The sequence below is a fragment of the Vulpes lagopus genome, chromosome 16 (genome assembly GCF_018345385.1).
Source record: "Vulpes lagopus strain Blue_001 chromosome 16, ASM1834538v1, whole genome shotgun sequence".
NCBI classification, from domain to species: Eukaryota; Metazoa; Chordata; class Mammalia; order Carnivora; family Canidae; genus Vulpes; species Vulpes lagopus.
The window spans coordinates 59,191,714-59,205,763 of record NC_054839.1 but is presented as its reverse complement, the minus strand read 5'-3'; the positions used below and the strand labels follow the sequence as shown (position 1 = coordinate 59,205,763).

At 36.0% G+C, this 14,050-nt stretch overlaps 1 protein-coding gene across 4 annotated transcripts in view; it reads right to left on the bottom strand.

Annotated features, from left to right (window-relative positions):
* Window positions 1-14,050, bottom strand: part of FNDC3A (fibronectin type III domain containing 3A) — a 171,503-nt gene that overhangs the window by 10,482 nt on the left and 146,971 nt on the right. For all 4 annotated transcript variants that reach the window (XM_041730968.1, XM_041730969.1, XM_041730971.1 and 1 more), the window contains 10 exons: window positions 10,101-10,239; window positions 9,364-9,432; window positions 8,457-8,575; window positions 7,021-7,126; window positions 6,758-6,933; window positions 5,044-5,157; window positions 4,166-4,315; window positions 3,780-4,063; window positions 3,470-3,682; window positions 582-748 (listed from right to left, as the gene is read on the bottom strand). In XM_041730968.1, the coding sequence (XP_041586902.1) occupies window positions 582-748; window positions 3,470-3,682; window positions 3,780-4,063; window positions 4,166-4,315; window positions 5,044-5,157; window positions 6,758-6,933; window positions 7,021-7,126; window positions 8,457-8,575; window positions 9,364-9,432; window positions 10,101-10,239 (1,537 nt within the window). The remainder of the gene's footprint in view (window positions 1-581; window positions 749-3,469; window positions 3,683-3,779; window positions 4,064-4,165; window positions 4,316-5,043; window positions 5,158-6,757; window positions 6,934-7,020; window positions 7,127-8,456; window positions 8,576-9,363; window positions 9,433-10,100; window positions 10,240-14,050) is intronic.

Sequence of the window (14,050 nt, the reverse complement as noted above, 5' to 3'; positions counted from 1 at the left end):
AAGAACAAGTCAAAACAATTTGAGTTTGTAATTTTTTTCTTTAAGTAACAATAGGAGAAACAGCAAATGATCCTATTAGACATCCAACATTGTCTATTCAGTGTACTATTTTTATGTTAGATTATTAAAAAGATTACGGACAAAACCCAGTACTTGCAGTATCAATGTGCTAGGTAAAATAACTTTATAGCTTTTTTTTTTTAAAAAATATTTTGTTTATTTATTCATGAGAGACACACAGAGAGAGAGAGAGAGAGAGAGAGAAAGGCAGAGACAAAAGCAGAGGGAGAAGCAGGCTCCATGCAGGGAGCCCAACGTGGGACTCGATCCCGGGTCTCCAGGATCACGCCCTGGGCTAAAGGCGGCGCTAAACCGCTGAGCCACCCAGGCTGCCTAAAACAGCTTTTATTACTGAGTCAAACTCTCAGTAGGTGGGCTTGTCTATATAATTTTTTTTGTAATTTAAATGTCAGACACATATTGGATGATAAACTGTAATAACAGCACATAAGGCTATGTATGAAGATGCATTTAAAATTAATTTATTATTAAAGAAAGTAACCTGAGCATGTATAACTTACCTTTCAAGGCAGCTGGGACAGATTTTGGAGTAGTAAAAATATATTCTTGGGAGAGAGGACCTTCCCCTGCTTCATTACAAGCTTGAATACAGAATTTATAGGATGTTGACTCATTAAGTCTTTGTACTTTGTATGTATGACATGGACCTCTGTATAAGGATATAAACCTAAAATGGAAATGACTCTTATTAAAAATAAATCTTGACTACCTTCTGAAAAATGTTTAAAAACTATTAAAGTAGTACAGTTGGGACATTATTTAGAAGTAGAAGTTACTCTTAGAACTTAATGCCAGGAACACCTTGTCACTCCAAATAAAATCTGTTATATCTTTCATCAGATGATGAAAATCACAGGATTGGTAAATTTTCTAATCTGACATGGTTTCCTAAAAAATTACTGCTAAATTTTGTGCCCATCACAGTAACTTTTCAGGCTTATGGTATAGCTTTGTTTCTGACTGCTATCTTTTAATGTTCATACATTTTTAAAGATACTCAGAATACTACAATTTTCATTAGACTCTTTGGCATATAACTTGTTATATAAAAAAGAGAATCCTCAATGTCCAGGCATAATTTTAGTTGTTTTGGTTATGTTTTCTAGAGATTTACCCAGCAGTATGAAAGAATATATAATTTGGCGCATTTGAACTGTTTGATGAAAAGTTTATCATCATGTATGTCATCCATAAGTTCAATGTTCTCCAATATTTTTGATTGGCTGCTTTAAAATTTTTGGAAATTGGGGAATCAATAATGGAATGAATGCCCACATAGTTCTAAATAGTCTGAAAACTGTAGTCAGGTTAAAAATGAAAAACCAGTTAAAGACCTGAAGTAACAAAATTCCCAAGAAGCAGTAATTAGATAAGCCTTGCCTTTTTACCCCCCCCCCCTTTTTTTTAAAGAATAGGGGAAAAAAAGAGTTTAAACCACTATCGAAAAAGCCGACAATGACAAAATCTTGGTCAGGAAACAGCTGAAATAGCATTCAGACACTATCCCACAGCAAATGTAAACAGTTGTGAAAAATCAAAGGGAAAGAGTAAAACCTAAGTATTACTAAATTGATTTATTAAATTTAGATAGTAAATTTATATCATAAAAGTTTTTAATTTATTTTCCACAGCTATAAGCCATACTCATACCTTACAATTCTCTAGATTAGCTAAATGTTAATTAAGCTTATTGTTCTAGCTTATTAATATTATTTTTACATATATATATTTTTATTTATGATAGTCACACAGAGAGAGAGAGAGAGAGGCAGAGACACAGGCAGAGGGAGAGGCAGGCTCCATGTACCGGGAGCCCGACGTGGGATTCGATACCGGGTCTCCAGGATGGCGCCCTGGGCCAAAGGCAGGCGCCAAACCGCTGCGCCACCCAGGGATCCCAATATTATTTATATTTAATGGAATTTTTATTCTATCACATTTCAGTCAACTGCTAGTTAGACCTGTTTCCAGTAAACCTTCTTGCATTATCCTAAATGTAAATGCTACAAAGGGCATAAAAATAACTTACAGAATTAATTCACCCAATGATAACAACACATATTAAAGATAAATGGCTATACCAAAAATCTGTAGCAAGGTAAAGAACCTCCTTCTGGAGGTAAGGCCTTACAAAGTGTACATAAAATTCTGCCAATAACAAAGGCTAACATTTATAGAGGCACAGATTTCAGAAAATGATCAATACTGTTTGCTCTGTATAATGCTCTTACTAGTATACAGTATGTTTAATTTTGTATGTTATTTTAAATGCATAAGATTTCTGAGAGTACTTATGTAAAAAAGTATCATGAATATTCCATTATTGAATATTTGGCTAAGACACAAACACAACACAAAAAGCAAAGTGGGAAGACCTTTGGAAAAGCTGCTGCTAGCACTCTGAATCCATGAGATTATACAGATTGTTTCTTATAAGCTGAGTGAATAGCAGAAAAGTAAAATTTAAATTCTTAAAAATATTAGAATAACTCCTGTAAAGGGTATATGGTATTGTTTACATGGGCTATAATGCCAATAAACAGCCTCAGATTTCCATTGAATAATTTGTATTACAAATCTTTTGATTTATGATTAAAAATGATTTGGTGGGATACTATATGGCACGGATGTCAAGAAAATGTAAAGGACGACAGCAAAGATGAGAACCTAGCAGGAGGACTAGCTAATAATCAGAGACTAACCAAGTCTGACAGTGAGGAACTAAACTGTATTTACTTAGCATGCAGGTTCTGTGACAGGGGTGTGGAGGAAAGAAAGTCAGACATAGGGGGTCTTAAGCCAATCAATTATTTACTGTCAAAACCACCTCTGCTGGAAATAAGGGCTTAAGAACTTTTTTGGTAGCAAAGATTGTTTCTTTTACTAGCATGAAGAGAGTAAATGGGTTAGAGAAGAGAGTCAAAGAATAGCCCATTTAATTTTTCTCTTGGCATCCTACTCACAAGTTATAAACAGGAAATCATCACTATATCTTCTGGTCTTTTGAAAATAGCACATTTAAAATTACTTATTAGAATTCTTTTTTATTTATTTATTTTTTTTACTTATTAGAATTCTAACCTAGTTTTGAAATCTTATTAACTTCTGTTTATTTAGATTTATATACTTAAGACCTAAGAAACTATAAAGTAGCAATTAAAAACACCTACCTTGCATTCTTTTTTTTTTTTTTTAAGATTTTTATTTATTCATGAGAGAGAGAGAGAGAGAGAGAGAGAGAGAGAGAGAGAGGGCACAGACACAGGCAGAGGGAGAAGCAGGCTCCATGCAGGGAGCCTGATGTGGGACTCGATCCTGGGTCTCCAGGATCATGCCCTGGGCCGAAGGCAGGCGCTGAACCACTGAGCCACCCAGGGATCCCACCTACCTTCCATTCTTATCCTCCATCTGAAGGTGGTACTGAATAGAATCTGTTGACAGTGTTTTTGGGGTTCCTTCTCCCCATTTCAGCTTAAGGTTCTGGTGGCTGAAGGCAACACATTCCAGACGAGGTGGATCAGGAGGGAGGGGCTTAGTTTTTAATTTTATCATGTGGCTGAAAGGACCAGCTCCAAGGCTATTCAAGGCTTGAATTCGTATTCTAAGTGCCACATTAAGAAAAAAAAATCAGTTATGATCACTCTATTTAAAGTTTCTCTCTGGCCTAGGCAAAAATTAACATAGTGTGTAGAGTGTACCTGTATGTTGTATCTGGTTGCAAATTGTCTATAATATAGCTTGTAACCTTTCCCACTGTCAAGGGCTGTTTATCTCCAAAGTCTATGCTGTAGGCAAGGATTTCCGAACCATGGTCACAAGGCTTTTCCCAGCTTATTGCAAGGCATGTAGAAGGTGAATAATAGGGATTTTCTATATCATCATCACTTATTTCTTGAAGACAAGTCACAATAGCAGGAACTGATGGTGGAGTCACACAGGCTACTACTTCACTGAAAGGGCCTGCACCCACAATACTCAGAGCCTACAAATTAACAGAACCTATAAGTTAACAAAAACATGACCATCAAAATGGTCACAGAACACAAAGCTCTGGCTAGAATAACAAGGCCCTGACCACCTTTACCTGGACTCTGCAATAATAGGTAGTTGCTGGTGAAAGTCCTTTTAACTCATAACTGAGACCAGGCCCACAGTAACACATCTGCATACTTCCTTCGACACCTCCCCACTCCAATCGATATTCAGTGACATCAGTTCCATTACTCAAAGGGACCTTTAAAATTTAAGAAAAAGAAAAGGTCTTAAGGTCTTGATATTGATCAAATGGTTTTTAGGCAAAAATGTTCTTTACCTGAGGCATATCAAAAACCGACTGGTCTTGCTTTTGAATTTCTTTAAAATGTTTAAGTAGAATTAAAACTGTTCATTATTACATTTTTATTCATTAAGGTCACCTGAATGTAAGACTGGTCAAAAAATATCCTTGTTTCCAACTAGAAATAAAAATATGACTGAATCACTTCAGAAAGAAAATTTTAAGGTGAATTTTGAAGTCAAAATAATTCAATTAAGTAATATAAATGTTAAACCATGTAAGGACATTTTCTGTTAAATTTCAAAGGAAGCTGAAAATGCAATTATCATTACTGATTATTACTATACACAATAAACAGAGTAGAGATAATAAATATAAGAGAAATAGTATTAGACTAATTCCTATGAATGTTTGTTCTGAACATTAAGCTCAGTCAGTGGCTAAGTGTATCAGTAATGAGACCAAGCCTTTGAAAAAAATACAAAGCACATCATGAATAAGAAACTCTGTACTTGTAATGCAAATATACCTTACTTAAATGCGTCGTAAAGATAAAAAAATTCACTTTTTACCACATGAATTTAACTAGGACTTATTGTCTGCATAATTTAGGAGGTGAAATGAACAGTAACTCTATTCTTTTAGATGAACTACTCTAATCATTTAAAGTAGGTAAATTACAATACCTCCCAATTTACTTGCGCACAAGTTGCAGATCTGCATGTAACTTGAGGAGGCTTGCATTGATCTGGTGGTCCAGGGGCTGTAGTAATATCACATTTTTCTGAAAATGGTCCAAACTAGAAAAACAAATATAGCCAGTGTTTTCATTTTTTACCCACTGACTGCACAGCTCTTCATAAATATTCACATAAATAAATAATTAAATGCATTATTCCTCTCCTTCAAGACAAACTGGCCATAATAAAACTCCAAAAGCATTCACAGAAAGTAAAAAGATGCAATGATCATGGAAGTGATGATGTGCGGGTATTTTTAAGTTTTATCTACTGTCCTTTCTTCTCCTTTTTCCTTCGTGAACTGGTTTCTGTAAGAAGGGCAGGGTATCAGGGAATTGAGTATGTGGAATAAGTCAGAAGAGATTATATGAGGATATAACAAACGCATGGGGGGGAATCATAGGTATAAATTAGATATTAAAATTTAGAATAGATTTAAAAAGAGTCTAAAATGTATAGTCTCTGGAAATGAAGAAAGCAACTATTTAAGATGATATTGACAAATTTTCAGTATTCTGAAAATACAGATTAAAAACACTAGCAGTAGAGATGCTATCCCAGCCTTGTGGGGCTGACAAGATGACTTCAGACAGGAAACGATGATTTATGTTAGAATGGCCAACAAAGTACTGACATAAGAAACTTTAAGTCTGTAGATACAGATACTGAACTCAATTGGAGAACAGGACTAAGATATAATACAGGTCACTGAAGTATGAAATAATGGGAGAGGAGAGACTTATCAGTTTAATTTTGTGAAACTGTAATTACAGAATAATTAGAGAATGTTACTCAATTGAGGCAAGAAACTACTGCTTTGTCCTTAGAGAACCCACTTTAATGCTGAGATGAGAGATGTCCTGGTTGAGTGGAAAGGGCTTTGGCTCTGGAGTCTGACAATCCTGAGTCTGTGGTTTATCATTTAGCCTTTCTGAACTCTAGCCTCTTCAGCTATAAAATGGAGATATCACCTATTTTGTCCATTTTATGGAGTTGTACAGATACATAGATAATGCTTTCTAAAAAGTCAGATAAAACCAGAAATGCTTAAAGTTTTTTTTCCTTAGGTAAAAAATGAATTACAATTAGTAGCCAACTGAAAGTAAATGCTGCATATAACCAGCCTCAAAAACTTAATTACTCCAAGTATTTCAATTACTCCAAGTATGGTCTTGTTTCTACTCTACTTTTCTTATTAAAGCAAATCCTACTAGCACCACCTGAAAGGCAAACTTTGGCATAGCTAAAGTCCAAAGTGTCACAAATTTTAAGTGGGATTTGAAAATATCGAGATTCTAGAACTAAGTTACCGTATGTATATACAGACCTCTCTCTTGTTTATCTCTATAAGCTTATTAAAAACTGCAAAATTTGGGGGCACCTAGGACGCTCAGAGTGGCTGACTCTTCATTTTGGCTCAAGTTATGATCTCAGGGTCCTGGGACAGAGCTCCATGTTCAGTGGGGAGTCTGCTTGTCCTCCTCCCTCTGCCCACTCCCCCCACCCCACACCAGAGCCCCTTCCTATAAATCTTAAAAAAATCCAGAAAACAACTGTAAACTCTGGGGTCACATGTTGAAAGCAAAATGGCTAATGGGTGCAATTATATATGTCATGAAATACCACTGTGATTATAATTCAATCAGTAGAGCTTTCCTACCCCCATTTTGTTAGCTGCATGCAGTCTGAAGCTGTAAGTTTTTCCAGGAAGAAGGTTGCTCACTGTACATTCTACTTCAGAACCTTGGTAAACTTCTCTTGGTTCATCTTTTTCTACAGGAGACATTTCCACACCGTAGCAGAAAATGGGTGACCCACCATCAACCAGAGGGGGTCCTAAAGGTGGAAAGATTTATGCAGTTTAACCAAAGGAATACATTTAGGACTAACTTAATTAAAATTTATTACCAAAATGGAAATTACCCCATCGTAACTGTATTTCTTTTGCTTTGGGTCTACCCTGTAATCTGGGAGGGAGGCATGGGCCTGGAGGCACAGCTGGAGTCTGCACAAGTAAAGATTCAGATACCTGCCAAAACAAAAGCAGTAACAAAACAAAAGTGCCCCAACCAAACAATCAGACTGCTTTTGTTAAAGGAAAATAACATGAACACAAAGACTGCACTGATAATTTGAAATTCTACCCGACTTTCAACTGAAAAGAAATAAAAGTTCTAAATAAAAAACTCAAATAATTAAAACTCTAATTTTATATAGACAAATAAAGACACATACTATGTGACTACTATATACAAAGAAAGTTACTTAGTATTTTTTCCAAACATAAATAAAATATTTAGTCATCATCATATTCAGAAAGATATCCTATATGAGAATGCTATAATGCTGAATTAGAAAATTGGGACTTTTTTGGGGGGGGCAGGGGACTTGATTTAATACAGGAAGATTTTATTAGATAAAATGAAGTAATCGGATCCTAAGCCTATGGGGGCAGGACATGCACTCAGTTTCATAGTACTCACGTTTTCTAATACTTATAAGTTCATTTTTTAAAAAGGTACCTTTCAAAAAAAAAAAAAAGGTACCTTTATTGCACTAAATTCCATTTGAAAAATGGTAACAGTTTTTAATACTCCATGAACTCATTCTTGGTTAAATTCATTAAAAAAAGAAATCACTCCTATTAAAAAAATGCCTCTCCAGAACATTACAAATATCTCACATATAATCAGTGGTGTACTTTAAGTCCATTTTGGTTAGTAGATCTCTATTCATAAAAATAACTACCAATTTCTGCAATAAGTAAATATTAGAATCTGTGTTTAAACAGCAAATGACATTTTATGATTTGTCCTGATTCACATAATTTATGGAATGATCAGTCTACAATTATTTTACTTTTATTTCTGTTAGGTATAATTATTTTTTTTTAAATTTTTATTTATTTATGATAGTCACAGAGAGACAGAGAGAGAGGCAGAGACATAGGCAGAGGGAGAAGCAGGCTCCATGCACCAGGAGCCCGACGTGGGATTCGATCCTGGGTCTCCAGGATCGCGCCCTGGGCCAAAGGCAGGCGCCAAACCGCTGCGCCACCCAGGGATCCCCCTGTTAGGTATAATTATTGAACATCAATCCTAAAATTTATCTTTATAAATCTTTCTGCAACATTTTTGTATATCTGTTGTTCCAAAGCTAAACATCAACCAGACAATACATATTCATTGAGAAATGATTAATAAGTCAAGTTCTATTTTGGAATATTCTGCTCAGTATAAAATTAATCACCTGGGTTACAGAAATTACTTTGGATACATTTCAAATTTTGAGGTGACATCTGGTGATCTCATCTTACTTGACTCAAACTTGGAAAAAAAAAATCTACATGTAAGTATTACCGCACTCTGTCCTCCATCACTGATGCAGTAAACTCGTAAACGATAGAAACAGCCTGGATTCAGTCGATCACAAAGATGTTCTCTAGTAGCTCCACTGTATATCATATCCCATTTGTTTCCTGTAAGGTGAAGAATTATGTTCAGTCAGCTACAAGGTAATGTTTAACGTTTTGGTATCACGGACACGGCAGGTATCCTAGCTTCACTCGTAAGTGTTTATGTAATTTGTCAGAAACAATTTAAGCTTGCTTCGAGTTTCCTGGAGATGATCTAATTTTCTTTTTGTTACAGCTTCCTAGACAAATCTGCATGGCTTTGTTGAAATGAAATATCTCTGTAACTCTGTACAGACTTTGGCTTACATTGATAATCTGCTTTTAATTAAACATTTTAAATGTGTTTACTGGTCTAGTAATAACATTATAACACACAAAGAGTAGAAAGAACCAATACCATAGGAAGTTTAGTCTTAATTAAAAGACATTATTTTTCAGGAAACAGTTCATTGCATAGAAATAGATTGTTAAATGTATGATTCAAAAATAAAGTTCACAAGGTACAGAAAATATTACTAAAACTACTATAATGTAAGTTAAACTTTGCAAGATAATTTTTATCTGATATGTCTGGTTATAAATCTAACTAAATAAACCTTCAGAAGACTTGAGATATACTGGAACGGAGTGATGCAAACAAATGAGAAAGGAAATAAAATGCAAATGTAAATGTAATAATACAGGTGTATAGGAGTCTTACGTTTTGATTCACTGTATTTCTAGAGATTACTACTTAAAATACTAACTGCTATAAACAAAGGAGAATGGAGAGTGAAAGAAAAGAGATCATATAAACTGTAGTCATGAAGAGCAGAGGCATACATCTATTAATTTTTGGTAGCTGTTCTTACCATTGGAACCTTCTGCCATCTCCACTACATACTTATTGATGGCTGCGCCTCCATTGTCTTTTGGTGGGTCTATCCAAAGAGGTAAAAGTGGTATTAGGTAAAGTAAATACAAGTAAACAATGACAAAAATCCTAATAAGCAGAATGCAAAATCTAAGACTGTTTAAAAAATAAAAAGAATCACCTGCAATGCTTTTTTAAAAAATTAACACCAGCATTTCATTACTCTACTGATTTTGCATTAGGTAGTGCATAAGCAGGTGTTCAATAAATGTGTTTTATTAATTTTTTTCAAGCTTTACTTAAGCAACTTCCACACCTGATGTACGGCTTGAACTCACAACCGAGCCCAAGATCAAGAGTTGGATGCTCTTCTGACTGAGCCAGCCAGGCACCCCAACAAATGTGTGAGTAAGTGATTTTCATTTCTCACGAGGACCAAGATGACCTAGGTGATCTACAGCTACAATTTCAGCAATCATTCATTTCACTCAGTGCTACCTCTGCTCATAGTCCTACTATAGATGCTGAGTTCTTCCGGTATCAGATATGAACTCTGTATTCGTGTGAGTGCAAAGTTTTCCACAAAAAAGATCCTCAAACAATGAATGACTCTCACATTCTGTCTTGAACTTGCTTAATCTAACAAATTTACTCAACTATCCTAAAAAATATCTTAATATTCAAATCATTTTAATCAAATACAAAAGTAATGATGTACAAATATGCATATCTTACCCCAAGTTATTTTAAAACTGTGTGAATGTATCTTTCCTTTAACTGAAGGCTTCACAGGTACTCCTGGCTTATCAGGGCATGTAGTAAATTCTACTACTTCACTTGGATTACTTTTACCTTCTGAGTTGTAAGCAATAACCTGTGACATAAAACAATTAATATCTGTTACCTAATGATAATAGCTTAAAAAAAGTGATGAGAGATAAATAAGCACAACCAAATGATAAAGTTTCAGACTATGATGGTTTGTTTATGTGAGAACTGCTTATCTTCAGCAGGGACTCAGCACATTTGAGGATTATTTAGGTATAATCCCCTTTTAGAGTCAGTTCTGGGAATACAACTTTAAGCCTAACATTTTGATACCAACCAAGAGTCATCAAAGGAATAAGCTATAATCTGATGGTACTTGATAGGCTTTGGGTTTGATTTATTCTTTTACTCTTCTTTGGGTTTAAAAAAAAATGTCCATAAATTCTTTCAACTTGCTTTATTCAGAGAGAAGCTAATTCCTCTTCCCATTGAATTTTTTTAAAAATTTATTTATTCATAGAAATGCAGATTGAGAGAGAGAGAGAGAGAGGCAGAGACACAGGCAGAGGGAGAAGCAGGCTCCATGCAGGGAGCCGAGCCTGACGTGGGACTCCATCAGGGTCTCCAGGATCATGCCCTGGGCTGCAGGTGGGGCTAAACTGCTGCGCCACCGGGGCTGCCCCTGAATTGTTTTTAATAACTTGCTTCCAATACAGTGTAACAGAAATGACAGTGTGCAGCTTTCCTACAGAGAAGCCCATCTGGTGAGAAACTGAAGTTTCTGACCAGTTGAGAGGAAATGAGGGCTACCAACCACCTGAGTGAACTTGGGAGCAAATCCTCCAGCCCCAGTCACGCCTTCAGGTGATTGTAGCCCTAGCTGGCATCTTGACTGCAATCGCACATAAATTCTGCATCAGAACCACCCAGCTAAGCCAGTCCTGAATTCCCGACCCACAGATACTGTGATAAAATGAATGCTTGTTTTTTCAAGCTATTAAGTTGTGCAGCAATAAATATAATTCGTATCTAAGTTTTTACTTTATCTCTTCTATTGAATTTAAAGCTCGTAAAGTCTAATATCAAACTTGATAGGATTTTCTCTTTTCTAAACCGTCTCTATCTTTGCTCTTATCAGCAGAAAGTACTATCATCTACTTATGCTCAAGTCAAAAATCAAGAAACATCCTTGATTTTTCTTTCTCTAAACCTACAGCTTAAATATATTAGCAAATCCTGTCAACTCTACCTCCACTTTTTTTTTGTTTTGTTTTATTTATTTTATTTATTTATTTATGATAGTCACACAGAGAGAGAGAGAGGCAGAGACACAGGCAGAGGGAGGAGCAGGCCCCATGCACCGGGAGCCCAACGTGGGATTCCATCCCGGGTCTCCAGGATCGCACCCTGGGCCAAAGGCAGGCGCTAAACCGCTGCACCACCCAGGGATCCCTACCTCCACTTTTCTGTTTTCTTCTACTACTACCACCTTAGTCAAGGCTTCCTTTATCCTATCTTTTCTGAATGCCTACAATATGCTACTAACTAGTTTGCTAGCTTCCATTCATTCTCCCAACCCTATCTATTTTCTACACAACTACCAAAGGGATTTTATTACTTCTTAGCTTAGAACCTTTCCAACAGCTTCTGATTTTACTCAATATAAAATCTAAATTCCCTAATGGACTACAATACTATGTGATTTCCCCCCTAACTACCTCCACTTTATGGTCTTTTGCATTACCAGTTATTTCCCCTGCCTAAAATGTTCTTTCTGATCATGACATGCTAACTCCTTGTTATTCAGATTTGTCTGTCATTTCCAAAAACACTTCTTGACTACCCATTCTATCACCTCACCCTAATTTAGTTAATCCACATAGCACTTATCACCATCAGCTATTTACTTGCTTACTGTCTATTCCCCCAACTAGCATATTAGGTGTTTTGATTATTTTTTTTTTAAGATTTTATTTATTTATTAAAGAGAGACAAAGAGAGAGAGCAGGGCAGAGAAACAGGTAGAGGGAGAAACAGGCTCCATGCATGGAGCCTGACATGGGACTTGATCCCAGGTCTCCAGGATCAGGCCCTGGGCCGAAGGCGGTGCTAAACCACTGAGCAATCTGGGCTGCCCAAGTGTTTTGATTATTATTGTACTCTTAGTACAGTGCTTTAGTTTAGAGCAGTGCTTTATTATAGAGTAGATGCTCAATAATTACTGGATGACTCACAGACAAGGTCCTTTATGACATGACATGATAATATAAAGATCTAAATAAATCTATCCCTAAATAACTCATGCAGCCCATGAAACCTCAGTAGAATTTGGTTCAATTGTTCAATTTTGCTCAGGCTTCCTCAGTCCTCCCACGCACTATAATGGATTTTCAGGATGTTTTATCTGCTGCTTTACACATTAGACTACAAAGATGATCAAAACACTTCTCAATATGGTACACAGAGACTACTTAAACCTAAAACTAGAAGAAACTATTAAAGTAAGAACAGACTCCCTAAAATCCATAAATATCCACTAATTACATTTTTTAAAGCTATATATCTTGGCACTGACTCTTTTTACTTCAGTTTAAAGGTTATAAAGCCATATGGTTATCTTCCCACCCCCCACAGTTTTACTAATAGTCAAGAACACTCATTCAGTTCCCCGCCACAGAGGGAGCACTTTGCTAGAATTCCAGGTAGTGCACTTAACTTCAACATGTTTAGAATCTTTATGCAGAAGACAGGCAATATGCTTGTCCAAAGATTTAGGCAACAGATGAAAGATTGCTAAGGCATAAAATGATCCACAACAGCTTTTGAAAAGGTTAACAGAAGTGATATGGGGTCTTCATGGGCAAGGGCAGTAAAAGGGCAAACTTGGCTAAGAGGGAAAACAGAAAGCCCTGGGTATAGAGCAGAAATGAAAAGTAAATAGTGAGCTCTGTTCAAAGAAGTAATCAATCTCGTGATAGCCAGTTCAAGTAAGGAGTGAAAGGCAGTGCATTTTAAAAAAACTAAGTGCATCAGAATATAGAGAATCTTCTGTGAACCTAAGGAAATTGTTTTTTTTAGAGGGAAAGCTGTATTTCAGAATGATTAATCTAGGTATAAAACAGAACTCAGAAGGTAATTAGAAGGTAAAAGAATAGCCTGATAACAACACAGAACAGGTTTGGAGATTTAGTATTCTTCAGAACAGAATTTAGTATTCTTAGTATTATTCAGAATGACAGCTGATAGAAGGCAAAGAGCTGATGTATCCAAGGGAGAAAGGGACATAATAAGAACTTAGGACTTAACTTGGGCACACTGAGTTTAGGGCAAAGGAGAAAGGAACACATCATAAAAGGACACTGGACATGATGATGATGAGGAAGGGAACATCTTTACTGTCATTGATCCTGACATTTAAGTGTATAACTGAATTTCAAATATGGAAATTAAGTTGATGGATCTAAATACTGGTTGATTTCTCTCCACCTGTAAAAAGGCCTCAAAATAAGTAACAAGCTGCAGTGAAAGTACTTAAGGGTTCTCAACTCAAGGTACTCAGAACTCAAGCCTTGCTGCTTGAAAAACGATTTTCAGGAACTTTAGGAAATAAGACATGAGCCTCCTAGTGGCCCAGAGTCATAGGACTGGCTACTAGCCTCTGAAGCCTTTAATAATAATAAGAAATATAATTATCATTTTAAATTTGGACAACAGGTCCTAGAGAGCCCAGCTTTCCAGTGAACCATCTGATAGAATCAGCATTGAATGTCATTCTGAATTTTAAATGATTTTAAGAATTCTGGCTGCTTTCTTATGCTTTAATTTTTTTGTAAAGATTTTATTTATTTATTCATGAGAGACAGAGAGAGAGAGAGAGAGAGAGAGAGAGAGAGGCAAAGACACAGGCAGAGGGAGAA